Source organism: Nothobranchius furzeri, chromosome 9, assembly GCF_043380555.1.
Source record: "Nothobranchius furzeri strain GRZ-AD chromosome 9, NfurGRZ-RIMD1, whole genome shotgun sequence".
NCBI classification, from domain to species: domain Eukaryota; kingdom Metazoa; phylum Chordata; class Actinopteri; order Cyprinodontiformes; family Nothobranchiidae; genus Nothobranchius; species Nothobranchius furzeri.
This window is the reverse complement of record NC_091749.1, coordinates 1,956,101-1,984,039: the sequence shown is the minus strand read 5'-3', so window position 1 is coordinate 1,984,039 and position 27,939 is coordinate 1,956,101. Positions and strand designations below refer to the sequence as shown.

Sequence of the window (27,939 nt, the reverse complement as noted above, 5' to 3'; positions counted from 1 at the left end):
TATGTATATATATATATATATATATATATATATATATATATATATATATATGATGTTGACTAGTGCATGTCACGTGTGCGCGCGCGTGTGTGTTAAGCCCCGGATCTTCTTCAGTCCTAAATCCGCCCCTGGCTAACACTAGCATACAAAATCCTGGATGGTACAGCTCCCATCTACCCGAATCCTCTTGTAACGTCTTACATCACAGCTCGGCCGCTCCGGTCATTGAAGGATCGTCGGCTAGCAGTGCTACACCACACTCAGGACAATCCAGACTCTTATCATGTGTCTTTCCACAGATGTGGAATGACCTACCAAGCACTACCAGAACAGGGGCTTTCCGACTACACGCAGGGTGTCTGTGCACGGAGAGTCCTGCGGCAGCAGGACTCCCTACTTCTGACCCTAACCTAACCCTAATCCGCTGTAGCTCGCCATGGGGGAGCCGGTGTGAGTTGACTGTTGGGTATTTTTAAATCCTGAAACTGAACCCTGAAATTAACCACACACAGGAGAGATGTCAGTAGGTTTTTTACGCTGCGGGAGAGTATTGTGTTTAGTAGAACCTGTTTAGTAGGGGTGAGCGAGTACACCACTATCTGTATCTGTATCTGTATCTGTTCAACCAACTAAATTATCCGTATCTGTACTCGGAATGGGTGTGGCCTAACCCGTACGTGGGCGTGGTTTAACGGGAAGTGGGTGTGGTTTACATCAATACATTATTTTAAATCTGAAATTGATATAGATTGATCAAAAGTTGTTTATTTATAAACTATTGTTTATTTGAAAACTATTTACAGAGCAGCCTCAGAATTGAGATTAAATATTTTTGATCACAATAGTAAAGAAACTATTACAGAACAAGTGTTTCAATAAAATCATAACATTAATATTTAAGTGCATGGATTAATACATCTGAACTCATGCAGTAGGAACTAGGAAATATGAAATGCTAGAACCAGACACAACTTTATGTATTATTTTTATTTTAATTTGATTAAACTGATTTTTTTCTTCACGTTCTTGGCATTTTGCCCCACACAGTTAAACAAACAATGTTGATTAAGGTGTGTGTGTCTGAGAGAGATAGAGAAGGTGAGAGGGAGAGAGATGGAGTAAAAAAAAATAAAAAACCCGACCGGAGTGGAGGGAGTGAGAGACTGATGCAGCACGTCAGCTCTGTCTTGTCAAACGCACCATGTAAGTTACGAAAAAAGTAACTTTAAATCTTCAACCGAAAAAGAGGCGAGCTGAAGAAAACCTAGCGAAAACTGAAGAAACGTGAGCAACAGTGAAGCAATCACAGCGAGATCCGTTACTGTCTGTGTGTGTGTGTGTGTGGATGAGCCGGACGGACTGCGCTCCCGGCTGGCTACAGTTTTGTGTGTAGGGAGCATCGACATAATATACGTGGATATCTTCTTTCCATAGCTCCAATATCACGTTTTTGATCCCAAATGGGAGGTGGCCACCACCGCCATTTTGACCGTGTCACAGGTTCCGTCAAGCCCAGACAATTCCATAAAAGGGAAGAGAGGAGGAGCTGAGGGTGTGGCTGTAAGGCTGGGATCGACTGACACCCGGTCGAGCTAGCTACAAGCTCACCTGAAGCTAACCCAAAGCTAACGCGGAGGTGGGAGCTACGCTAACGGAGGTAGCAACCTAGCTACAACCGGAGTTAACTGTGCACAACACCAGAGCTTCTGAGTTAGAGATACGCCGGGCTGACCGCTGGGTAAAACCGGGTGGAAAACATCGGTCTCCCGAGAGCTCCACAAGCCGATAGAGGGAACCCAGCTCCACCAACATGTTATATTTCAACCCATTTTCTAAAGTGCAGCATTATGTTAAATGCACTGGGTTTTACCCTATTACATTTAATTTTCATGGTTAAACAGTACATGTTAAAATCTAAGCTCAGCTCGGCAGTGACCTAAAATACATAAATATAATTTTACTTACCGAAAAAAATGAAGTGGAGACTCCTTGGACGCTCTATTAGTGCAATTAATGCCACAGCAAGTCATTTTGTCCAACAATTGCACAAATAATATCCAAACAAGAATACACACACACAGAAACTCAAAATCCCGGAACAGTTTCCAGGCCAGACCGAGGCTCTACTGAGGCCTTTCCACGGAGCTAGCTCTGTGGTCACGTGGGTCTGATGCTCATTAATTATACAGAATTTTAGGCTTTTAATACACTTAAACAGAAGAGTGAGAAAACAATTCACCCCCCTCAGAGTTGTCATGGTGTAAACTAGATCATTTAAACCAAAAACATGTTCTGGTACCAGGCTGTAAACATGTTTATTTCTGCTGTGAAATTGGTATTTTTAACATGGGAGTCAATGAGGATTTGCTCGCTTCTGACACCAGCCCCTAGTGGATGAGGGTGGAACTGCAATTTTTGGTACTTCCGGGTTGGACTCAATTTTAAAGCCGCATTGTGGGGCTTGGTAGGGAGGGGCGGGCGCTCTATGTGACTGGCCAATCACAGAGCGTGAAGACAGTCAGTTACCCAATGAGGATTTTCCTTCAGCACGATTACAGATATTTACGAGGTTTACTCGTTTCATGCTCGTATTCGTCAAAAATGCTTTATCCGAAAAAGGAAGTCTCAAGTTACAGGGGTGGCTGCTAGCTTCCCTGTTGCCAAGCAGAGCATTCCACAAAGGAAGTCTTAACTGACAGCCAGAAACTCAGTAACCATGGATACCTGTTAGGCAGGCTACTTCACCAACCCCCACAGCATACCACAGCTATGAGGAAAGGAGAAAGCCGCCTGTGGCTTACTTATTAACATATGATTAATTAAAAAAGAACATTTAAGACAGTAATACATTAAAAATCTCCAACATTGACTAATGGGACTTTAAATTTATTCGGATACACTGTCCTTGTGAACAGTGTTTTTTTGGCTGATGATCTTACCATGTTTGACCGTTTTATCCAGGTTTTTGTGTTGAACAGCACTTTGTGATATCTTCGTCTGCAAAAGGTGCGCTAAACAGTTTGAGAACTATTTGTAATTTACAAACACTTCCTGCCTACGAGGCTACAGAAACATAAATATATGTAACATCTGCAATGTTTATATTTAAAGGTTGAAATCAAATAAACAACAACAAAATCGTCAGTGTTTGTGTTAAGGGACGTCTGCAAAGTCAGCCATGTTTTAGAGTTTTTGCTTAAAAGTGGAGATTGTTGTTGGAGGCAAGCTTCAGGGCATGGAAAGTCACCAATCAAAACTCTTATTGAGTTAGTGTGTTACTGTTTGGGTTGGAAGATAGCCACCCGCGACTCTGAATCTGACCCATAAATCACTTTACTGTCTTTGTTAGCATTGTCACACTCACTCTTTTATGGTCCTGAAAACTCAACATGGCCAGCTGTAGAGGGAATCCAGCATTGTGGTCCAATCTTAAGGAAAATCTAATTGTGTTGGTTTCTGCAGAGGCTCATCCTACTGAACAACCCTAGCCAGGTGTACTCCATCATCCAGTCAGACTTGCCAGGGGCTAACGGGATTATCCACATCATTGACCGGCCACTCACGTTGTCTGACACTTCCCGCGAGGAATACCAGGTGAGTTAGAGACTGCTCTCACTCCAGTTTGTGAAGGTGGATGGTGACTGATATCCATTTATGTTCAGTTTTATGACCAGACCATTGGGGAGATTCTGACCAAGGACCAAAAATTCAACCGCTTCCTGTCTTTGGTTGATGTGAGTAAAAAAGAATTTAGTCATTTTCAATATCTCTACACAGAAACTGTTTGTTCTGCAGATTCGAGCTAGAGAAGATCTGAATGCTTTCCCGCTTGACCCTCAGCAATAGGATTTGGATTTGGGGGGGGTTACAACAACATATATGGGCCATTCCCATCTGTACCGGGTCGGCCCCAGCCTGGCCCGGTTGATTCCACACATCCTTGCCTTAAGCCCATGTGGGCTGATTCTACCCACCAATCAGAGGCTTGCTCTAATGGAAGGTGTGAATGTGCTGTCAGCAGTGGGCGTGTTGGCCCTGGTCGGCCTGAAGCAGACCCCCTCGAGAAGAGGGCTGAGAATGAGCCTTGGTTGGCCCGGAAAAATACCAGGCCACCCAGATATGTAAACAACCTACGCTACCCGGCCCGGGCCGACCCGGTACAGATGGGAATGGTCCAATAGTTCCCAAGTGTGGCTACCAGTGAGTGTGATGACTAGCGGGACTTTAACTTTACCACAGGGGCCACCTTAAAGTGCCACCCCACGTTTTCATTGGCCTCATCTGCCCCCTCTTGTAATGTTTCTGGGGACGCTACTGTTTAGTGTCACTAACATATGCTGGCAGCTTTTTCTGCCCTGGCATTTTAACACCTGTAGAGTTTAGGGTATTGAGCATTGCTGTCTTTGTTGGGCATCTTAGTTTTAGTCTTGACGATGAAAATGCGCTTTAGTCTTAGTCAGTTTTAGTCAACTAAAATTCAAAAGGGTTTTAGTCGACAAAGATTTTTGTTTTTAATTTTACAAAACATTAAAGTATTATTCTCTAACAAATGCATTTATAGGTCAGACTCTGAGCTACTGCACTGAGTTTCATACCAACATTTATTTTATGTCTATGGGACACAATCTCAGCTGCCCCAGATTCTGTAAAACAATAATCCCCAGACTGGTATCGGTTGTTTACTTCATTGATAATCATAATAATGTATATAGTTCATTGATGCAGATCTGTGCATCATTCTGTAGAATTCCTCTATAGAAATGTATGATTTTCTTTCCTTAACAGAATGGTCTCTTACACAGAGTTTTCTACACACAATTCATACAGAAATAAAGAAATGTGTTTGTTTCATTTATTATTTGAGTTATCAGACCTCCATCTTGAATGTATATTGTGGGAAAGTCCACCGACTTAAATGCAGTAATGTGTTTCCATATCCTGCAGGGTTGTGAGTTTTCACAGAATTAATATAAATAAGCCAGTTCTGCTCATAAACATTTAGATGGGCCTAAACTGTGATGCTGTAGGGATAAAAAGCAGGAATGTGGCCCGTTATTAGGAACCAGGGAGCAGAGACAATCATCCTGACTTTAAAACCTTAAACCTGTTCACATCAAACCTGTTAAAACCGTCATGTCTCTCATTTATCTGCTCCAACTCATGACTTTTTCAGGAAACACACGGATAAGAAATGTGTTAATATTACGGATGTATTTAAAAGTAACATCGTCGCTCGTAGTGGCGTCAATAAGCGGCTGAGCGCTGCTGAGCCGAGCTGAGTGAAGTTGGCTTCCAACCCCCTCACAAGTCCACGCTGATATAGTGGTTAGTGCTTTGTGATGTGGGTGGGAAGCCAGCTTCACTCAGCTGCTGAGGCTGGTCTACTGAGTAAAGGACAGACAGCAGCAGCTCTGTTACTTTTAACTTCAGTGAGACCGACAGAAATGTACATTTCCAGCTTAGTTTTGTCTAGTCTCGGCTCGTTAACCAAAACTCCCGTTCATCTCGTCAAGTTTTAGTCACCAAAGAGCTATTTTTAGCTCGTCAGCGTCGAGTTTTTGTTATGAAAAAAGGGGCGTCAACGAAATCAATTTGTCATCGTCACGTATTCAGCTGATTTGAGCTCAGTAATCTCACCAGTGCAGAACAAAAGAACACTACCAAGACATTGCTCGTATTAGATATAGCACCTTCAACAGTCCTAGAACCCCCCAAGGCACTTTACAACACAATCATTCAGTCATGCACACACATACACACTGGTGGTGATCTGTGAGCCACAGCTGCCCTGGGGCTCACAGATCACCACTAGCAGGTCACATGGGTGAAGTGTCTTGAACAAGGACACCATGAGCAAGCACTTAACTTCTCTGCCACTGTCGCCCGTAATCATAGTGAGAAATGTGTCCGACCTTGTCTGAATGACCCCCCTTAATGACATTTGTGTTTACCTCTAAAGAACTGTGGGGCACCTCCTCCTCTACGTGGACCAGGTCCATTGACGGTTTTTGTCCCCACCAACGAGGCTGTGGACCGAGCTCGAGACGGGAGCATCCTGTATATGCTGAACGACGTAAGGCTGTTGCTTTTAACCAGAAGGACTGAAAACTTCCAGCTTGTGACTTTCTGTCACACTCAAACCTTAACATGTAGGGTTTAAAGCCCAATGAATACATGATTCAATTCAGTTCACTCATCGTGCCCCAAATCATGGCAAGAGTTGTCTCAAGACACTTCAAGTCAGGTCAAGTCATATTTATTTACAAAGCACCATAGGCATTTCTAGTCTGTTGGGGTTGGGGTGGTGTGTGTGTGTGTGTGTGTGTGTGTGTGTGGGGGGGGGGGGGGGGGGGGGGGGGGGGTCCGTGAAGTCAGAACTGGAAATTCTCCACAGTTCAACATCCTGTGCTGTTGCAGAGCAGCTAAGTACACCTCACAGAGGTTTTTTCCACATGAACAACCAGAAGATGATGGAATATGGCATCAGAGAGCAGGCAGAAACTCCAGCAGGAACAAAAAGCACAGGAACCTGCTCAGTGTATTTTTTTACCATAACGTGGATTTTTATGACTTTCACAAATGTGGGAATGAAACTGTGTTAAAGTGTATAAAACATAGAAATGTATCTTGCTTGGCTGGGCAGCTCTCTGGGTTTGGAGCACCCCTAAACCTCTGATGCTAGACTCGCCCCATGGCAGCTGACCTAAGTGCTGAACAAAGAGCACATAAAATACATAACAGAGATAAAATTCAAAATGTAAAAGGCAGTGAAACACTTAAAACAAGACGGTATTGCTTCACTGGGTAAACATTCCAATACAGCTCAGTTCATGATTGGAATTTATCATCAGAAACTACAAGTTTTTATTACCTTATCTGCGGAAGCCTGTTGTGGCTTTGGTAGATTTTTTCATTAAACCCATATCTTTATTCTGCCATCTTTTTTCACACACAACCAGTAGATTAAAGGGTCAATACTCAACTCAACTTTATTTATAAATCGCGCCTTACAGGCAAAAACATGCCGCCAAGGTGCTACACAGACCAAGTAAATACGTAAAACATTAGGTCCAGAAAATAAAAACATTGGATCACATGATGCAGACAAAAAACTGCAGTTAATGCATGAATCACTTTAAGTAAAACACTAAAAACTAGTTAGAAAGATTAAAAGACAGATAATAAAAGTAGGTTTCTAGCCTTGCCCTAAAAACCGCCACAGAGGTGGAGGCCCTTATGCTGAGAGGAGGCTCTTTCCAAAGCTAGGACCTGCCACAGCAAAGGCCCTATCACCACGCGTCTTTAGGCACGTTCGTGGGACCGAGAGGAGCATGAGGTTCTCCAAGCGGAATGACGGTGCAGGGGTGTGCAGTTAAAGCAATGACTAGGTTTACATGCAGCCAATATCCGGGTTATGATCGGGCTAAGGTCGGTATTTGGGTTTCTGAGTTGATCAGAATAACCCGTTTAAATCGAATCACTTTTATTGTCACGTCACATGTGCAGGTACACTGGTACAGTACATGCGAGTGAAATTCTTGTAAAAAAAAAAAAAACAACAACAACAATGCACCGCCCTCAGGGTTGGAGCTTCCCGTTTTAGCTTCTGTCTGTAGGCAGGTATAAGCAGGATGAGCGGTGATCTGATTGGCCGAATGGGGCGCGGGGGAGGGCTTTGTACGCATCTCGGAAAGAGGTGTAGCAGTTGTCGAGTAGCCGGTAGGGATGAGCGAGTACACCACTATCTGTATCTGTATCTGTATCTGTTCAACCAACTAAATTATCTGTATCTGTATCTGTACTCGGAATGGGCGTGACATAACCCGGAAGTGGGCGTGGTTTAACCGGAAGTGGGTGTGGTTTACATCAATGTATTATTTTAAGTCTGAAATTGATATGGAATGATAAGAAGTTGCTATGTGTATTGTTTATTTGAAAACTATTTACAGAGCAGCCTCAGAATTGAGATTAAATATTTTTGATCACAATAGTAAAGAAACTATTACAGAACAAGTGTTTCAATAAAATCAGAACATTATTATTTAAGTGCATGAATTAATGCATCTGAACTCATGCAGTAGGAACTAGGAAATATGAAACGCTAGAACCAGACACAACTTTATATATATTTTTTATTTTAATTTGATTAAACTGATTTTTTTCTTAACGTTCTTGGCATTTTCCCACACAAAGTTAAACAAAACAATGTTGATTAATGTGTGTGTGTGTGTGTGTGTGTGTGTGTGTGTGTGTGTGTGAGAGAGAGAGAGAGAGAGAGAGAGAGAGAGAGAGAGAGAGAGAGAGAGAGAGAGAGAGAGAGAGAGAGAGAGAGAGAGAGAGAGAGAGAGAGAGAGAGAGAGAGAGAGAGAGAGAGAGAGAGAGAGAGAGAGAGAGAGAGAGAGAGAGAGAGTTAAAAAAAATAAAAAAACCGGAGCGGAGGTAGTGACAACAGCACGTCAGCTCTGTCTTGTCAAACGCACCATGTCAGTTACGAAAAAAGTAACTTTAAATATTCAACCAAAAAAGAGGCGAGCTGAAGAAAACCTAGGGAAAACTGAAGAAACGTGAGAAACAGTGAAGCAAGCACAGTGAGATCCGTTACTGTCTGTGTGTGTGCGTGGATGAGCCGGCCGGACCGACTGCGCTCCAGGTCGGCTAGAGAGTTTTGTAAGTAGGGAGGGGCGGGCGCTCTATGTGACTGGCCTATCACAGAGCGTGAAGACAGTCAGTTACCCAATGAAGATTTTCCTTCAGCACGATTACAGATAATGACTCGTTTTACTCGTTTCATGCTCGTATTCGTCAAAAATGCGTTATCCGTACCGGATACTCGTCTGAAACGAGTATCCGGCTCATCCCTAGTAGCCGGTCTCCACGTGTATTGAAATGGATGTGTTGGTGTAGTTTTGGTGAGACTTTCTTCAGGTTACCCTTATTAAAGTCCCCGGTCGTAATAAACGCCGCCTCTGGGTGTGCGGTTTCCTCATTGCTGATCGCGCTGTACAGTTCTCTGAGTGCTCGGTCAGTGTCGGCTTGTGGGGGAATGTAAACAGCCGTCATCATCACCGCTGTGAATTCTCTCGGTAGCCAAAATGGGCGACACTTAATCATCAGGTACTCCAGGTCCGGAGAGCAGAAGGATTTGACCGTTCTGCTGGTTTGGTTTCAGCTAATATAAAGGAATCAGGAGAAGGGTTTATTATGGCTTCCCTTCTTGGCAACAAGGTCATAGAGCAGTGTGTTAATCTGGTTTGGAGGCTAGTACTGGTAAGGTGTGTCACACAGTACTCCAGACAGGGGGAACAGCCTGGACACTTCCGTGTGACGATCTTTGACCTTACATTAGAGACATAACAGAATTGTTGTCCTTTGGCACACTACACAGGAAACAGGAAAGGGAAAGACTCAAGGTCAAACACGAACACGGGGTGACTCACCAACATACAACCAACTGAAAGGCCAAGTGATCGTCATGGTATGACCCTGGTCAGCCGCAGCCAAGCGCAGGCTTTCCCCAAGAGAACGAGACATGAGAGAAATGTCTGAATCTGTGTTTAAGGTGTCCAGAGTCACAGGGATGTGAGGTTTACATGTGGGATCTTTTCAGATGATCCCACATAGAAGCTTAAGTTTTCAGGTTTGTCCAGTGGGAAAGGGTAACTTGACCCGCCGACAGGTGTAGAGGATGGTCAAAGACTGAAACTGGTGGATGCGACCTCACCAGACCGCACTGGGGGGGAGGGGGCATGGGTGTCCCGAGAGGGACAGGTTCAATAAATCTTCTGTACGTTCATTCTGTGTCTCTTTTTTAACTTGTATTTCTTGGTTCTTTCTTTACACACAGAGAAGATAAAGGTTTCCTTTAACCATATTCGTTATAATTTTGGCTATTCCCTGTAGCCTTTATCAGAGCTGTGACGATGCGGGTGGTGACACTTCCTTTTCCTTTTATTGGCGGGCAACAGAGAAAAGTGTTGCCCTCTGCTGATGGAATGCCTGTGGGTCTTCAACGCAAGCTTGTTTGATGGACATAGCCATTTTTGTCCATGTCAGCAGAGAAGATAGGGCCCGGAAGGTTGGTTGGGGACCACACTTAGTCTGGCGGATGACCAAGCAAAGCCTGGCGGCCCACCTGGCTTATAAAGCGCTGGGGGAATCCCTGCTCTTCATGTGCACATTCATCTTGCAAAACCATCTGAAATCACCAGAAGACATGGTAATTGCCACGTGAATGAATCAATGAAGCTTGAGCGAATTGTTGTTTTCCAGGCGCACATGGTATGGTACACATCATTTGAGTTGTTACTGTGATTGGCTAAAGACAAAATATGGTAGCCATTGCCAGTCAGGCACTACCTTGCGCGTCCTCCAATCAGCTCAAAATATTCTACTAGATAGCCTCCCTCTTTCAGACGGTTTCTGCTGCAGAGATTTCAGATCGAAATGTGTAGACTCCACATGGGGCAGGGTACACATGGAGATCTGGCTGCTGCCAGGTTAGTTTTGATTGGCAAGAGCTTTATCTGATAAAGCAGACCAGTTTCTTATTTTTATTTTATTTATTTATTTATTTTTTACCAGACAACGTTTTTACCTAATTTCTTTCTTTTTTTTTTTTTGCAGGCTAAATCTAAACTACAGGAGCTGCTCAGACACCATGTTTTCTCCCATGCCTCGGTAATGTTTACTTTATACATTCACTTCTTCTCTTTACAGAATCAACAACAAATTTTAACATCATAATTTTATTGTTACATGTACTTCTTTAGCATCATCAGAGATTAAAACAAAGTACTAGAAATGCTTTAAGACTGAAAGGTCACAGCCTGATATTTCAAAGGTCAACACATTCTTGAATGCAGCACCAGTGATAGGACAGAATCCCCAAGATCTGAGCCAGTCAGAGGCAAAGGGCATGGCCAAAGCTTGCTGCATGCTAAAGTTGCAATTGATACCGAGAAATAACCTTAACACAACCTCACCCTGATATGAACTTTTTTTTATTGATTGTTAGAACCAGTTCTGCCATTTTGCCCAGTATAAAGCATCTAAACAACACATGTGAAGCCTGCAGGCTTCTCACAGACCCATGACTGACCAGTCAAGAGTATTACAAGATTCTGACCCTGCTCAATGTTTTACAGAGAAAAAGCCACTAGTACCTAGGTTGGAGATTCATTCATTCATTCAATTTATTCATAAAACACTTCACACACACACACAAAGTGACCAAAGTCATGTACGCGATCCAAGCCAGTCATTAAAATTCCAACACCAAAAGCAAAAGAAAATAACAAAAAGACCATTGGTAAGGAAAACAGGCTGAGTTCTCCTCATCTAGTATTAAAAGCAAAGCTAAAAATCATCCATCGTTGCAGCTATCGTAATAGTTAAAGGGAGATTGTTCCACAGATTGGGAGCTACAGTTGAAAAAGCTCTGTCTCCCTGGGTCACAAGGCAAGCCCTGGGAAAATCTAAGAGTAGACAGCATTCCGGTTTCGAACCTCTCTTGGAAACATGCCTGTGTAGTAGCTCTGAGAGGTGTGAAGGTGACTGACGACTTAAGAGAATATTTAAAAACCAAGATTGTATTCTTAAAAGTGTAACGAGCAGACCGCTTGCTCGGTTGTGGGTCTGGCCCTCCATAGTCACTTTGTTCAATCCTAATTGTATATTTTAAATATAGTGTTCAAAATCATTGTTAATATTTTAAAACAAAGCAGCCGTGCTTACAGTCTATACCTTTAATCCTCAGCTCGGCCTGTTAGCGATGACTGGTGGAGCAAGAACAAAGAAAATTCCCTCAATTAAGCCAAGCTTCTAGACTGAGGACTAGATCCACCAGTGCAGACTTTTCCTGGAGGTTTCAGATTCCCAGAGTTAAAGGAGGTCCTCGATTCCTGTCCCAGAACTCCCTACAACCCAACGGGGTTTGCAGGTTTCTGATGGATCACCACAGGTTTTCTGACATGCTGCAAAGGAAAAGAGAAAAATACACACACTCCTTAGATGAGATGTTCTGACCCGAATGTGGCTCAGATCTTTTTAATCTTGTAGAGAAGTCAGCAGAGGGACCCAAACGAGCCGGCGGGGCGATCAGGAGTCAAAGATGATCGGTCTTCTCCTCTGGCCCAAACTGTTCTGTGTACCATTTTTATGCAGACATTAGGTTCCACCTTATGGGTGGTCTCATAATAATTTCACTCTGAATAATTATGCATCTTCGCTGTGTGAAAGAACCCTGATAGGGGAGGTTTTGAAGATCAACATAAACATTTTCTGCTGAGAGACTCAAGCAAGCAGGAGATCGTTAGGCCTATTCTGTAAGGAGTTAACCCGATAAGAGCAAAGGCCTCAGCTTTCTGTGGGTAGGTGTGTCTATTCTGTGTTCAGGGTTAGGCTTAGATTAGTGACTCTCCTTTAATGAGCTGCACATATTTCTAACAGCCTTCATTGGCATGAAGAATAAAAACAACTTTTTAACTATACAAGACATTTTTCTCACTGAGTACAAATGGACAAACTGTGTGTGGGTATATGTGTCCACTTGTAATTTCACACAGACTCAGTAGCACAGAGAAGATCTTCTCACAACAAAAATCAATCCTAAACTGTACTGGCAGCCAGTGCAGGGAGGACAGGGTAGGGGTGATTCAAGTCTCGACCCCTCTCTCCATAGCAGCTTCAGACCCATCTCTAAACTTCCATTCATCTCCAAGATCTTGGAAAAGGTTGTGGCTAAACAACTCACAGCTGCTCTTGATGAACATAACATCTATGATAGCTTCCAGTCAGGTTTTCGTAGAGCTCATTCTACTGAAACAGCTCTTCTTAGGGTCTCTAATGACCTTCTGACTCACAGTGATGCAGGGGACTGTTCTGTTCTGGTCCTGCTGGACCTGACTGCAGCCTTTGACACTGTTGACCATCACCTGCTACTGGAGAGGCTGAGAGACTGGGTAGGCCTATCAGGATCTGCTCTGGAGTGGTTCTCCTCTTATCTTTCTGAGCGTTTCTTTTCTGTGGCCGTCTCCAAGTTTAGGTCCTCCACCACCTCTCTTACCCATGGTGTCCCACAAGGTTCTGTGCTGGGGCCTCTGCTCTTCCTCCTCTATCTGCTTCCTCTTCAGCACACCCTGAGCTCCTTCAAAGGAATCTCCTACCATCTTTATGCAGATGACATCCAACTGTACATCTCCTTTAAGCCCCATGAGATGTCTAAGCTGCAGCTGTTACACACCTGCTTAGACTCTATCAAAACCTGGATGGTGGGAGCTTTCTTCAGCTGAATGAAGATAAGACTGAGATCCTCATCTGTGCCCCAGACAAGCTGGTTCCCAAAGTCAGAGACTCTCTTGGTCAGCTTGCTTCCCACACCAAACCTTCTGTCAGGAATCTTGGCGTGACCTTTGACCCAGCTCTCACCCTGGAGTCTCATGTCAGTTCTCTTGTTGGCTCTTCCTTCTTCCATCTCAGGAACGTTGCTAAGCTGAGTCCCATTCTGTCCCGCTCTGAACTTGAGACAGTTCTCCACACCTTCATCTCCTCACGCTTAGACTACTGTAACTCTCTTTTCACGTGTCTGAGCAGAACCTCCCTGAACCGTCTACAGGTGGTTCAGAACGCCTGTGCTCGGCTTCTGACCAAGTCCTCCAAACACACCCACATCACCCCGCTTCTCCTCCAGCTTCACTGGCTGCCAGTCAACTTCAGGGTTCATTTCAAGATCCTGGTTCTGGTCTTTAGGGCCTTACATTGACAAGCACCATCTTACATTGGTGATCTTCTTAATCCCTACACCCCCAGCAGGCCCCTGAGGTCCAGTGACCAAAGCCTACTGGTTGTGCAGCACCAGGCTAAAGGTCAAAGGTGACAGATCATCTGCTGCTGTGGCCCCCAGACTCTGGACCTCTCTCCCCCTGAGCCTGAGATGAGTGGACTCAGTGGTCTCCTTTAAAAAGCAGCTGAAGACTCACTTGTTCAGGCTTTTGTATGACCTTCTTCACCCTCTTCTTGTTCTGCTCTCCCCACCTATTCCACCTTCCTCAGCATCCACTGATTTCCCTCTTTCCTGTTCTCTCTTTCTCTCTTCCTTTACATTTTTAATCACAATTGTCAATTTTTTGCTCATTTTAAATATATACCGTAAATCCTCTAATACAGGCCTGTGTTCGATTAACGGCCGGGTCTCATATTTTGGCCGGTGTCAGAGTCGGCGGAGGTGAATAATGGCCGGTCTCTTATTGTGGCCGGGTGGAATGTGGTAACAAGCAAGTACGGGGGGCGGTTGTGTCATCGTCTAACTTTTGATTTGCCAGTGATAGACCGCAACGGTAACTTTAACCGTGCGGAGACGAAGAGGAGGCGAAAATTTGATATCATGTTCAAAGATAACGTGCTGATTATGCTGCAGAACACTCTGGGAGCAGTAGCAGGGGTTGTATGAACTAGTCGACTTCACTATAGTGACTTTTTATGCCTGTCATCAACTAGTCGCTGTCACGTGATAATGACCGGCAAGATGCAGCCCTCGGAAAAGACAGCAGCCTGCTGTCAGCAGGTGACAAGCTCCTGCGCGTCGGGGGGGCAACGCGCTGTGCCAGAGCGTCGGTACTGACACGCGATCGTTCATGTCGGTTCATTTCCTTTAATGTTTTCTGTCTTTTATTTGCGCCTGATGCGTTTCGCTGCTGTGGAGCGGGGCGCATCACCTGTTTTGTCCTCCGGTGACGCACCGATCACTGATGCGGCCACCGAGCAGCGAGAACTCCGCTGTTTTAGCGGTCGGTAGATCTTTTAGAACTGCAGTTCAAAGGTAACTCATGAGGTGAATATATATGAACCCAGGTAGCAGTTTTTCTTTAGGATTGAGAGGAGATGCAGGAAGATAATAAACAGACAGGACAGAAAAATAGTCAAATAAAAACAAGTTAGTTTTTGTACCTGCTGGTTGCAACAAACAGACACCATTGAAGGTAATCAGAAGTGAGGAACAGAAAATGAAATAATTATTTTAATGTTTAGAGCAGCAGGAACTCCGAGAGGCTGCAGGCGCATCAGTGAGTTTGCAGCCGCTGCTCAGGGGGAGGGGGGAGATGGCTGAAGCAGGGGGAGGGGGGAGAGGGCTGAAGCAGGGGGAGGGGGGAGAGGGCTGAAGCAGAAACTACCGTTGTTTAAAGAAATGTGTTTAACTTTGAAAATGTGGGCGCACTTTTAATTGTCAAAAACTCCAGCGAACCATTAGTTCATTTTGGTCAAATAGAAATTGAGGCCTGCCTCTAATTCTGGTCCTCCTTCCAATAAAGGCCTGGAGCTTGATGAGCTTGAGTCAAATACAGGCCCGGGCCTGTATTAGAGGATTTACGGTATTTTAATCATTTTCTAAATTCTTTTTTAAATTTTACATTTTTTGATTTTGTGAAGCACCTCGTGATTTTTATCTTGAGAGGCGCTATAGAAGAGACATTTTCTTCTTCTTCATCATCTTCTTCAATTCAGTTCAGTTTATTTATAAAGCTCCAAACTACAAAGACTTGCCTCAAGGCACTTCACCTAGTAAACATTCCAACACAGGTCAGGTCATTAAGCCAATCAGTAAAAAGTTTTCTATATAAAGGAACCCAGCAGGTTGCATCAAGTTTACAGCAGTCCTCATACTAAGCAAGCATGCAGCGACAGTGGAGAGGAAAACTCCATTTTAACAGGAAGAAACCTCCAGAGAATCCCGGCTCAGTATAAGCAGCCATCCTCCACGACTCACTGGGGATCGAGAAGACAGAGCACACACACACACACACGCACGCACGCACGCACGCACGCACGCACACACACACTTCAATGGTTATATTGTGATTTCTTAGTAAATGTTCTATTTGGTGAAAGATAAACTTTATTGTATTTATCCTAGAGAATCTGATTAAACGGGTAAACTAGTAGTAGCACTTTCAATGTCAAAGAGAGTAAAACGTTATTATCAGGAGAAGGAGAATGCTTAAGTGGTTAGCAGCAGTGTGCTAGTCGATGGCCCCCTCCATGAGGCCACCACAGCTCAGCAGAACATCGTTGTAGCTTCTTCTGGGGAGAAAAACACTTAGAGAGAAAATAAAGTTAACAGCTGAAATAGCAGGAAGTAATACAGTTAAAGAGCAGATTGTAGAAGAAAGTAGTAGAGTGTGAGAAGTGGTCAGTGTATCCTCTAGCAGTCTAAGCCTATAGCAGCATAACTACAGAGATAACTCTGGATAATCTATCCTATTTAGATGGAGGCATGTTGGAGGCAGGGCAAGGGAGAGCCGTCTTTACCGACTGTACACTCCACCTCCCTCTACTCCCCCACTTGTCCAGATCTAGGCTAACATCAGATTTTAACCATAGGCCCTATCCAATAAAAATGTTTTAAGCCTAGTCTTAAAAGTAGACAAGGTGTCTGCCTCACGGACTAAGGCTGGGAGCTGGTTCCACAGGAGAGGAGCCTGATAGCTAAAAGATCTGCCTCCCATCCTAATTTTAGATATTCTGGGATCCACCAGTAAACCTGCAGTCTGTCTGCACATGTAGATTGATTGGATGAATAATAATAATAATAATAATAATAATAATAATAATAATAATAATAGTGATAATGATGATGATGATGATTAAATGAGTTTGGGGTTTATTCAGTCAAACTTGTATTTTTCTTTACTTAACTTCAGTTTTTTTAAGTTCAGTTTTTGGTTTTGGTACCTCAGAGACTTGAAGCATTTAAAAATGTTTGTTCCCATTAATCAGATTTTTTTTCAGTTTCAAGTTAAGTTTGATTAATTAACCTGCACATTTACTTTTATTTATTATTTTCTTCAGCTGACAGTAGATGAAATGGCTACTCTTCCTCATATTCAAACAATGGCCAATCAGCTGGTTTCCATCACCTTGTCTGACAACGTGAGTATGTCTCAGTAAATCATCCATCCATAGAGCTGGTCCAGTGTTCCCATATCAATTCAGTTTATTTACATAGCGTCAAACCACAACCATGATGAAAACCATGTTGCTCTTACTGAATCTGAAGTTTGACAATTCAGTGAATCTTCCTTTCCAGAACCCCTGGATAGACCGTAGCAGGCAGGTTCTACCTACTGTGATCCCCCTGTAGTTGGAACCAGTTTCAGCGCTTTGCCCAAGAGCATTGTGTACTGTGTGTAGGGCACCAAATGGCACCAGGAGAGCACCAACCCATCTGGTTTATGACAATAAATCAATGGTGAGACCCCCTGGCTAAATCACTGGACATCACGGAGCGGATCTGCCAACTCCCCCCCCCCCCCCCAATACCAATGAAGACCGCTGACAAACAGTGCATACGACACCTGCATCTTAGACAATTAGGCCCTTATATTAGGTTTGGAGGGTTAGTGGATAAAGTATCTGCCAGACGTCTTGTTTTGTTGTGTCCTGACCGTGCTTTGATTCCGTGTCGGCAGTAATTTATTTTATACTTTTTAGCTACGCTTCTTGCCAGTGTTATGTTTTTAACTCTTTATTGGTAAACTGTTTAAAATAGCAGGACTAATTTTTAAAAACTTTTTTACTCACTTTATTTATTTATTTATTTAGTTCTGGTGTTATAGTTCATATATTGGCAACCATCCAAACAGGCATCCACTGTGATCACTCTAAACAAAGCGATCAAAGGGCTTGGATCTACAGCTGTTTCCACATATTCTAGAAAGTGCATCAAAAATGGAACTTTAATATCCATACAGCTTTCCATACAGGTCCAAAACATGTGGAGAAGCGAGGCAGGAGACTGTCAAAGTCTGATTTAATCCTAGTCTATGAGACAAGTAATCGCTAGAATTTAGCCAATAAATCTGAGGTAACACTTTGCTTTGACTTCTGTGGGTAGCTTCACTTTCATATATTGAGTGTAAAATAACTTAAATTAAAAGCTATAAAATACTTAGAAAAGTTGGGTAAAATTTACCTCACATTCATGTTTTTTTAATCTATTCAACAGCTACTTATTCGTTGATATTGGGTAAAATTATCTCTTGCTTGCTAGTAGGTAATACCTGATAAATACTAATGTTTAATTAATATTAAAAAGTATAAATACACCCAAAAAGCTACTCAATTACAGCAACACGAGTAAACACAAGTCATTACTTTCCACCTCTGAATGTAAACATGTCAGATTATAGCCAGGGCTTATTTCCATCTCCAGTCCCTTGGCAGGCTAATGCCAACCACACGCACATTTTAAAAAGGTTGTAAACAATACCAGAATAAAATACAGTTGCATGGTTAACAGAGAGCATAAGGTCAAATTTAGGAGGTGGGGCCTTGGTGCCTTACGCCTGGGTGAGGGGACACGGTTTCCATTTCCAGTCCAGTCCGACGTTTTATGTAGAGCACATGTAAAAGAGAAACAGCTGACCTAGGTGCTGAACACAAAACACGACAAAATGTGAAATGTGTGTGTGTTATTCATTGTAGGGGCTGCAGTTTGTCTGATCCCTCACCTTAGAGGGTTTTCGTAGATCTAAGTTCAGATTTACTGATTCCACATGCGTGTGTGTGTGTGTGTGTGTGTGTGTGTGTCCTCCACATGTGTGCATTACCACCGCTCATGTAGACGGTAAAGGAGTACAACAATGACCAAGAATGCAAAAATAAAAAGGACACTACAGTATGTAGTACTATGTAGACATTGTGGATGGGGGTTTGAAACATTGTGGTAGTAATAATATTTTAAAAGTATCAGCTGTTCTGCTACGACTACTATTTACTGTCCAAGTGACGGATATCTTTAACAGGCTAGCACGCATGTACAAATGTACCTAGATCAGATGAATTCTGCATGGAGTCCTGACCATAGAGTGATGTGGCTGGGTGACTCATGACATCATGATGTCATATGACAGCATCTAACACCTGTTTGTGCTTCATCCTGAAGGGTCAGATCATGCTGGGGGAGAAGCTCATCCCTCTGGCCACCACAAACATCATGGCGTCTAATGGAGTCATCCACATGATTGACGGGCTGCTTTACCCGACCTCCATCCTGCCCATCCTTCCTCACCGCTGTGATGTGACTGACAGTAAAATCATCATGGTGAGCAGTTGGGACAAACCATTAGATAGTCCTTCTCTAGTCACTTGTTAACTAACTCGGCTGCTCCCACCTGAACAAAGAGGGCTGAACATACTGCAGAGGGTGTCTAACGGCTTGTTTTGATGCTTTCAGGGACCGTGCGTTCACTGCAGCTTCCTCAAGGAGACTCGGTGTCCAGAAGGCAGTGTTGAGCTGGTAAATGATTCAGCTGAAGCTCTGACTCACTGTGGGTTGACTAGTTTTTAGGCAGGTTTTGGGTTTTCATGGAGCCGCGCAATTTATCTTCTTCTTTTCATGCAGAACAAAGTGATCATGGTATTCATGATGTGAAAAATAATTAATGAAAGAATAAAAGAGATACATATTTGAGTCAATGACCTTTTAAATCCAGATCAATAAAAGAAACGTGGTCATCTCTTAAGTCGAAAGCATTACCATGGTGCGTTGCCATGGTGATGTTGTTCCGGGGCTCGCTGCCTTGCGGCACCAACGCCGCAGATGGCTGCGTCTGGGCCGTTTCATAAGTAATGTTGTTTACACGAGCGAGGTTCACAGCGCAGAGGTGCAGCTGAGGATAATTGTCGTTAGCGCCAGAGCTTAATTTCAGCCTGTCTTATTTTGAAACAACGCATTCCAGTAACTGTCTGCTAGGATCAGTGTTGCCAACGACTTTTCAACCCCCCTCAGCACCGAGCGACACAATCAGCAACATTTCTGAGGGCTGCTTGTTACTCTCTGTAGAACTTTCTCGTAGATATTTCCTGCAGATCAGCAACAAAAAACCATTTGCACTCAGAACCGTTCTTCCAGGAGCAAGGAAAGAGAATGACCTGCGCACAGAGTTAAATCGACGGACTGACCAGTCATAAACCTGTCGGCTGGTCTGACGAGGACGGTACAGCTGCATAACGGGGCTGTGTTGCATCTGCTGCTGCCGCAGACTGATGCTTCTACCGGAGACGGCGCAGGCAAGAATCTTACAGCCGAAACACACCAGACGCGGAGGCGCGACAACGCGCCGCGAAGCGCCTTGGAAGCACTGGCTCTTCTAATAATAATAATAATAATAATAATAATAATAATAATAATGCATAGAACTTACATAGCGCTTTTCTAGACACCCAAAGACGCTTTCACACACTCTCACATTCACACACTGCTAGTGATGGTAAGCTACTTGTAGCCACAGCCGCCCACTAACACAGGCAAGTTGGGTGAAGTGTCTTGCCCAAGGACACAACAGCAGGCGGGAGCTGGAATCGAACCCATGACCCTCCGATCATGAGGCAATCCGCTCTACCACCTGAGCTACTGCTGACCCACATAATTACACACACACACAGACACACACAGCAAGGGAACAGGGGTTGGGGGTTGGGAAACCGTAGGTGTGAGCAGACGCCCTCGTTGAAAATTCTTGCCTGATGTGAACAGCGGAGGAAGAGACAGCGCACGAATCCACCTCGCGGTGCTTCGCAGCTGGTGTGTTCCGGGCATAAGTCTCCGGTTTTGCAGTCGCCAGGAAATCTGGCCTTTCCTGTTTTTGGCAACTAAAGTCAGCAGGAGTTGGAACTACCGTCCTGTTAACACACGCATCTGATCTCCTTCAGTGACGCAGGGATGGTTTTATCATGAGACACTGCCCCCCTTTTGCTCGGTGCGCTATTATCACGATCTAGAGAGAGAGAAAAGACAACAAAGTAGTGGAGAAACTAAAAGGGGAAAAAGCTTCTTTTCAACAAAATGCTGGTAACGCACAAATGTGACAGAGTTTGTGAGAATGGGGAGAGCAGAAAGTCTGAGCTGTGTCTTATAAAAGAACAACACCAAATCTGCCTTAAAATCACTTTATTTACAATTTATTTTACACATCAAAGCAATTTGGGCTGTTTTAATCATATTAATGAATTATTTTAACTAATGATATAGTTTTTATTTTCCTCCCTTTTAATCCTAAGAAAAAATAACATCAACATTTCTGAGAAACAAAATACTTTATCTCGCCTCACCTTCCTCCACTTACCAGAGTCCGGGTCGCGGGATCAGCATCCAAAGTAGGGCCTCCCAGGCAATCCTCTCCCGGCCACGTCCGCCAGCTCCTCAGCTGGGACACCCAGGCGCTCGCTGGCCAACCTAGAGACACATTTCCTCCAGGTAGTCCTGGGTTGACCCGGGGGCCTCCTGCCGAGAGGACGTGCCCAAAACACCTCCCAGGGAGGTGTCCAGGGGGCATCCTGATCAGATGACCGAACCACCTGAACTGGCTCCGTTTGATGTGAAGGAGCAGCGGCTCTACTATGAGTCCCACCTGAAGGTCTGAGTTCCTTACCCAATCCCTAAGGTTGAGCCCAGCCACCCTGTGAAGGAAACTCATTTCGGCTGCGTGTAGCTGTGATCTTGTTCACACACACACACACACATATATATATATATATATATATATGAACAATTAATATTAAAAATTAATAAATAAATTTATTTATTTATATATATACATGTATATGTGTGTGTGTTGGTTTTTTTTGGATGTTGAGGGGTAAATGAATGCCGTTGTGGCGTAATGACGTCATTAGTATGCAAATTTGCATGTGACGTTATCTGTCAACGTCTGGGTGAACTTCAGCTACCTTCTGTTGTAGGCAGTTGGCAACGCTGGTTAGGATCCGGCAATTGTTCCGGAGTCGGTACAAGATCGGCTCGGGTGCAAGATCGGCTCGGGGTCCTTCGACTGCCAATGACGTCAAAGTACGGCAAACCCACTCGGACAAAATACACTACACATCTATACTGTTGGACAGAATTTAGCAGTTTCGTTATTAAAATAATGTTTCTTACGACGTAAGTTTGTGTTTATAATGCTATTAGTAAAATAAAACACTATATTTTACTCATAATGTTGAACTCCTCTTTGAGCACATCCCTTGAAGAATCATAGGTATTAGCAACACCTGTGAAATCTGTTAACTATGGGTTTTTCCATGTATATTAGCATTAGCATTCCTATGGGTTTTTCCATGTATATTAGCATTAGCATTCTTATGGGTTTTTCCATGTATATTAGCATTAGCATTCTTATGGGTTTTTCCATGTATATTAGCATTAGCATTCTTATGGGTTTTTCCATGTATATTAGCATTAGCATTCTTATGGGTTTTTCCATGTATATTAGCATTAGCATTCTTATGGGTTTTTCCATGTATATTAGCATTGCGCTAACCACTCGCTGCCAAATTGCAGCCTTTGAGATTAGAAAATCTCCTTTTGTCACATCGCAATTTAATTGCACATGCAGTTAATCGTTCAGCCCTAATATACATGCAGCTCTATGCTAAAAGTGTATTTTCAAAGAGGTAATGATGGATTTCTTTGTAAAAGTTGTCCATCTTTCCAATAGAAAGATTTGCCTGGACCAACGTAACGTGATAACAACGTAACGTGATTACGTAATTCCGTAAGGTTCATGTTCAGCCAATCAACTACTCAAACGTCATCGGCAGTCGACGGACCCCGAGCCAATTTTGCACCCGAGCAGATCTTGTACCGACACCGGCTCACTTTTAAGCTAACAAGCCTTTAGCTTGGCGCCAATGTTAGAAGTACAAAACAAGAAAATGCAACTTTAGAACTTGCGGGGTTTGGGGGCCACAAAGAGGGGGCCGCCTATCGAGTACCACTGAATTATACCTTTTCCAATGCCCCTTCGTATAATCCATGCATGTGCATGCAAACTAATAATAAGACGAAGAAGAATCCTGATTTTAAACATCATGGTGTTTGTAAATGTGATTTAGTAAAGTTTAGCTTTGTTAAAATTCTGATGTGTGTGTGTGTGTGTGTGTGTGTGTGTGTGTGTGTGTGTGTGTGTGTCTTCAGCACAGCCATCAGACAGGATGTGAATACACCCAACTTACTCTTAAATACACCAGCAGTAAAGGCTGCGCCAAATACTGCAACACAACCAGACAGGTGAGAAAAACGAGACACCGTTGTTTGCTGGTTCAGATCTGCAGGGTTACAAACTCAGAGTTAGAAGTGGAGCCCCCTTGTGGATGGTGTCTAACACAGATCCAGGTCTAGGTCCGAAGGGAGACTCTGCACTAGGGTGGTGTGATGGGACACGATATTCGCCTGTCGATGATGGGCTGAGCTGTTTATTTATTTGTTTGTTTTTGTGCCCGTAAGTTTGTTAATAACTCATGGTGCACAGATGTTTTACACCTTACACACAGAGAGCATCGCAGTGGTAACACAATCAATCAAGAAAATGTCTCCATCTGAGCATTCTCTCACACGTTCTCCGCACGCCGCTGCCGACGGTACGTGAAAACCATCCGTCTTCCAGAGAGTCTGGTAGACTTTTGGTTACTTGATTAGGAAAAATGTTTCCTGATTTTAAAACTTTGGCTGAAGTAGCTCGCGTTATGAGGCACCTGCTTTCAATCCAGCATGGCAGACAGAGTGTGAGTTCATCCAGAATCTGTCTGAGACCCAGAACTTCGTGACTACAGCCTCCTGAGCAAGCTCCCTAGAGGCATTCGATGACGCACAATCAGGTGACCAGGTCCGAAGGGATGCGTTTGGGCCGCAGCAGGTAAAATTGAAGTGAAATCATGAAATTGCATTGTTAATATTGTTACTGCCCAGATAGCAAAAATGATTTGGCCCTGATCTGGAGCTGCACTGTGTGGCCCGGATCTGGGCCAACGTCCTTTTGCACACCGGGCCAATACTGGTGTGGATCCTTCATTCTAAATCAGGGCTACACTGGACCAGCACTGGGCCTGAAGCACCCTTTTCAGCTTGTTTGGACCAAATATGAATTTAAAATGAATGGAAATGTAATGGTATTATGGGATACCTATTTGTTATTAGTTTAAAAATGAAAGTGATGAGGAAAATGGATCACGCGACCTCTGGCTCCTCCGAGTGCATCCAAACGCAGCTGCGGTTCCTTCCACTTCCTACTCAAACTCAGAAGAAGAAACCAAGAAGGGCATGTTCAGAAGGAAGAAATCTTTTGTTTAAGTAAAATACCACAATGGTGGACACAGCAAAGACACAAAGACGAAGCTTCGTTGTTACACCACAACAAGACGGGCCGTTTCTGCGTCACTCTAGTCAACAAAATAACTCAAACTAAATTCAGTAAAACGTAATGAAGATCCAAAAGTCTCTTCCAGAAGACCTATGCACTGAGCTTCCATTAAACCCGTCCATGTTTGGGGTTCTGTGTTTGCAAATGAGCCCGTGCATCATTACACAGCTAATGGTCACATGGGCGAATGCGTCGCTCGTTGTCATTTATTGGACCGACGACTGGAGGTTGAAGAATTGAACGTATGACACGTAGCCCTACTCTCCACCAACGTGAGCTTTTCATCTCATGGCTGTTTGTTCTGTGTGTGGCACCTAGCTCTGGCGTTCTTGTTTCTGAACAGGTACCTGAGTGCTGTAAAGGGTTCTACGGCCCGGACTGTAAACCGTGTATTGGAGGTTTCCAGCATCCCTGCTATGACAAAGGATCAGTAAGGAGTATTCACTTTTCTCTGTGAGTGGAGCATCAGCTGACCAATTTCAGTGGTTTTTTTTATCCTTCTCTGTTAAGTGCTTCGATGGTATCCATGGCAACGGCTCATGCATCTGCCACTCTGGATTCAAAGGTTTTGCCTGCCACATCTGTGCCGATCCAGCCAAACATGGAGAGAGCTGTGATGAAGGTAAACATCTCCTAGAGCGCGGTACCAGTGTTGGCTAGAAACTGCACGTCCGGATGTCCGGTTAGGTGCATAAGTCGGAAAGTGAAATCCCTCAATAAGTCTTTAAAGTACAGGAAGGTCGACTTTTGCTTCCGGCTGCCTGGAGAGGAATAGCGTGTACTATCAGTTACAGTTACTTATTAACATCAGAGCTGACAAAGCTCCTCTGATGAGAAGCAAAACGCCATTCGAACCCCTTTAGTTTACCTTTCCTCACATTTTTCACCAGAAATTTTACTTTTCCCAATTTTAAATGTTTTATTATTCTTTAAATTATGTATTTAACTTTCATTTTTTGTTATTTTGAAGCACCTCGTGTTTTTTAACTTAAGAGGCGCTATTTAAAAGATCCTTCTTCTTCAATCCCTGCATGCTCCCACTGAGTGGTCATAAACAATAACAATAATGCCATCATAGTTATGCAGACGACACCCAGATCTACCTAGCTCTATCATCGAGTGACTGTGGTCCTCTAGACTCATTCTGTCAGTGTTGGGCGCAAGTGAAGGATTGATGCAGTCAAACTTCCTCCAGTTAAACGAAGACAAGACTGAAGGTATTGTCTTTGGAAATAAGAAGTCTAGAGATCTTGGAGTCATAACTGATGCAGACCTGAGCTTCACTGGTCGCATTAAGGCTATAGCTAGTTCCGCGTTTTATCTTCAGCATCAAATAGCACGACTCAGAGGTCTCATGTCCAGACACGACGTAGAGAAACTCATTCATGTGTTCATCTCCAGCAGGCTGGACTATTAAACTGTCTTTTTACTGGTCTCCCTGAAAAAGCTGTGAAGCAACAGCAGCTTCAGATTCAGAATGCTGCTGCTAGAGTCTTAACAAGGACCAACAGAACCGAACACACCACTCCTGTGGTCACCAGTATACTACAGAATCCATTTCAGAGTACTTCTACTAGTTTATAAATCACTCAGTGGCATGGGGCCAGAATACATGTCGGATCTCCTTCCTGTATATACAACCAGCAGGGCTCTGAGATCCTTAGGAAGCAGTCAGCTGGTAGAACCGGGTCAGAATCAAACAGGTGAGGCTGCTTTTAGCTACTATGCTGTTCACAGATGGAATCAGCTTCCTCATGACCTCAGATGTGTCCCAACTCTAGAAAGTTTAAATCAGAATTGAAAACCTTCCTGTTTTCATCAGCCTTTGAATCAATGTTCTTATGCTGCACCTTTTGCCCCAGGACTGCTCAATCTTTAACTTTGTCTTTCATTTTGTTTCTAACATCTAATTTCATTTGTTAAAATCTGATTTTAAAATCTGATTTTTCATGTTGTCATAGAGAGTTTAACATTTTAGGTTGTTGCTGTTCTGCACCTGAAAAGCTCATCGAATTGCTTCAGAGTGGGAGATGTGCTTTACGAATAAAGCTGCCTTGTGTGGAAACTTCAAACAACGATACTCATTATATATGTTGTTGTTTGTGAGCATGCTGAAATCCCATCATCTGTGTGTGTTCAGAATGCCATTGTGTCCATGGTGTGTGTGATAACCGTCCTGGCAGTGGCGGAGCGTGTCGAAGAGGATCTTGTCTGAACGGATACTCAGGAGAGTTCTGTGACAAAACGGCCACGCCTTGTAACGCCGACGGCCTGCTGCAACACTGCCACATCCACGCCTACTGCACTCACACAGGGCTGGACACAACGTGAGCTAGCCAACAATTGTACCGCTAATGTTGCTAGCTAGCCCAATGGTTGTTACATTCAAAGTGAAAATGTCTCGCTCTGAAGTTTGTTTGTTTTTTTTTGTTAAGATTATGATGATTCTCATTTGAAATAATCACTCACTGGTCACTTTATTGGGTACACCTTGGTAATACTGGGTTGGACCCCATTTTTCCATCTGAACTGCCTAAATCCTCCGTGGCACAGATTCAACAAGGTACTGAAAACATTCCTCAGAGATCAGGGTCCATGTTGACATGATAGCATCCCACAAATGCTGGAGATTTGTAGACTGCACATCCATCATGCGATTCTCCCGTTCCACCACGTCCCAAAGTTGCTCTTTTAGACTGAGAGCTGGTGACTGTGGGGGCCATTTGAGTGCAGTGAACTAATGTTCAAGAAACCAGTCTGAGGCGATTCCAGCGTTATGACATGGTGCGTTATCCGGCTGGAAGTAGACATCAGAAGATGGGAATACTGTGGTCATACAGGGATGGACATGGTCAGAAACAATACTCGGGTACGCTTTGGCATTGCAATGATGATCAGTTGGTATTAAGGGGCCCAAAATGCGCCAAGAAAATGTCCCCCACACCATTACATCACCATCAGCAGCCCGAACTTTTGGTGCAGGGCAGGATGGATCCACGCTTTCATGTTAACGCCAAATTCTGATCCCACCATCTGAACGTCGCAGCAGAAGTCTAGACTCATCGGACCAGGCGATATTTTGTCCAGTTTTGGAGAGCCTGTGTGAGTTGTAGCCTCAGTTCCCGTTCTTCGCTGACAGGAGTTGCAACTGGTGTGGTCTTCTGCTGCTGTAGCCCGTCTGCCTCAAGGTTCCATGTGTGTTGCATTCAGAGATGCTCTTCTGCACACCTTGGTTGAAACGAGTGGTAATTTGAGTGACTGTTGCCTTCCTAGCTAAAACCAGTCTGGCCATTCTCCTCTGACCTCCGGCATCAACGAGGCTTTTTCGCCCACAGAACTTCCACTCACTGGATGTTTTCCCTTTTTCAGACCATTCTGTGTAAACCCTAGAGATGGTAGAGATCAGCTGTTTCTGAAATACTCAGACCAGCCGTCTCGCACCAACAACCACGCCTCATTCAAAGTCATTTAAATCACCTCTCTTCCCCGTTTGGAAGCTCGGTTTGAACAGCAGCTGATCATCTTGACCATGTCAACATACCTATTGAATTGCCACCATATGATTGGCTGATTAGTCATTTGCATATACTAGCAGTTGGACAGGTGTATCCAATAAAGTGGCCAGTTAGTGTAGTTTGTGTCCTTCAGGACTGACGAGCTAACAGCTAGTCTCAGACCGGTCTGAGACTAGCATCAGAATTAGCTGTTTCTGAGAACAGGCCAGTTCAGGGCCCCATGCCCTAGATTC

At 43.8% G+C, this 27,939-nt stretch overlaps 1 protein-coding gene across 2 annotated transcripts in view; it reads left to right on the top strand.

Annotated features, from left to right (window-relative positions):
- The window catches only part of stab1 (stabilin 1), a 263,769-nt gene that overhangs the window by 58,000 nt on the left and 177,830 nt on the right, over positions 1–27,939 (top strand). For both annotated transcript variants that reach the window (XM_070554590.1, XM_070554589.1), the window contains exons 13-23: positions 3,463–3,594; positions 3,663–3,734; positions 5,960–6,073; positions 10,624–10,677; positions 16,843–16,923; positions 18,938–19,096; positions 19,229–19,291; positions 22,970–23,062; positions 24,535–24,621; positions 24,702–24,813; positions 26,332–26,518. In XM_070554590.1, the coding sequence (XP_070410691.1) occupies positions 3,463–3,594; positions 3,663–3,734; positions 5,960–6,073; positions 10,624–10,677; positions 16,843–16,923; positions 18,938–19,096; positions 19,229–19,291; positions 22,970–23,062; positions 24,535–24,621; positions 24,702–24,813; positions 26,332–26,518 (1,154 nt within the window). The remainder of the gene's footprint in view (positions 1–3,462; positions 3,595–3,662; positions 3,735–5,959; positions 6,074–10,623; positions 10,678–16,842; positions 16,924–18,937; positions 19,097–19,228; positions 19,292–22,969; positions 23,063–24,534; positions 24,622–24,701; positions 24,814–26,331; positions 26,519–27,939) is intronic.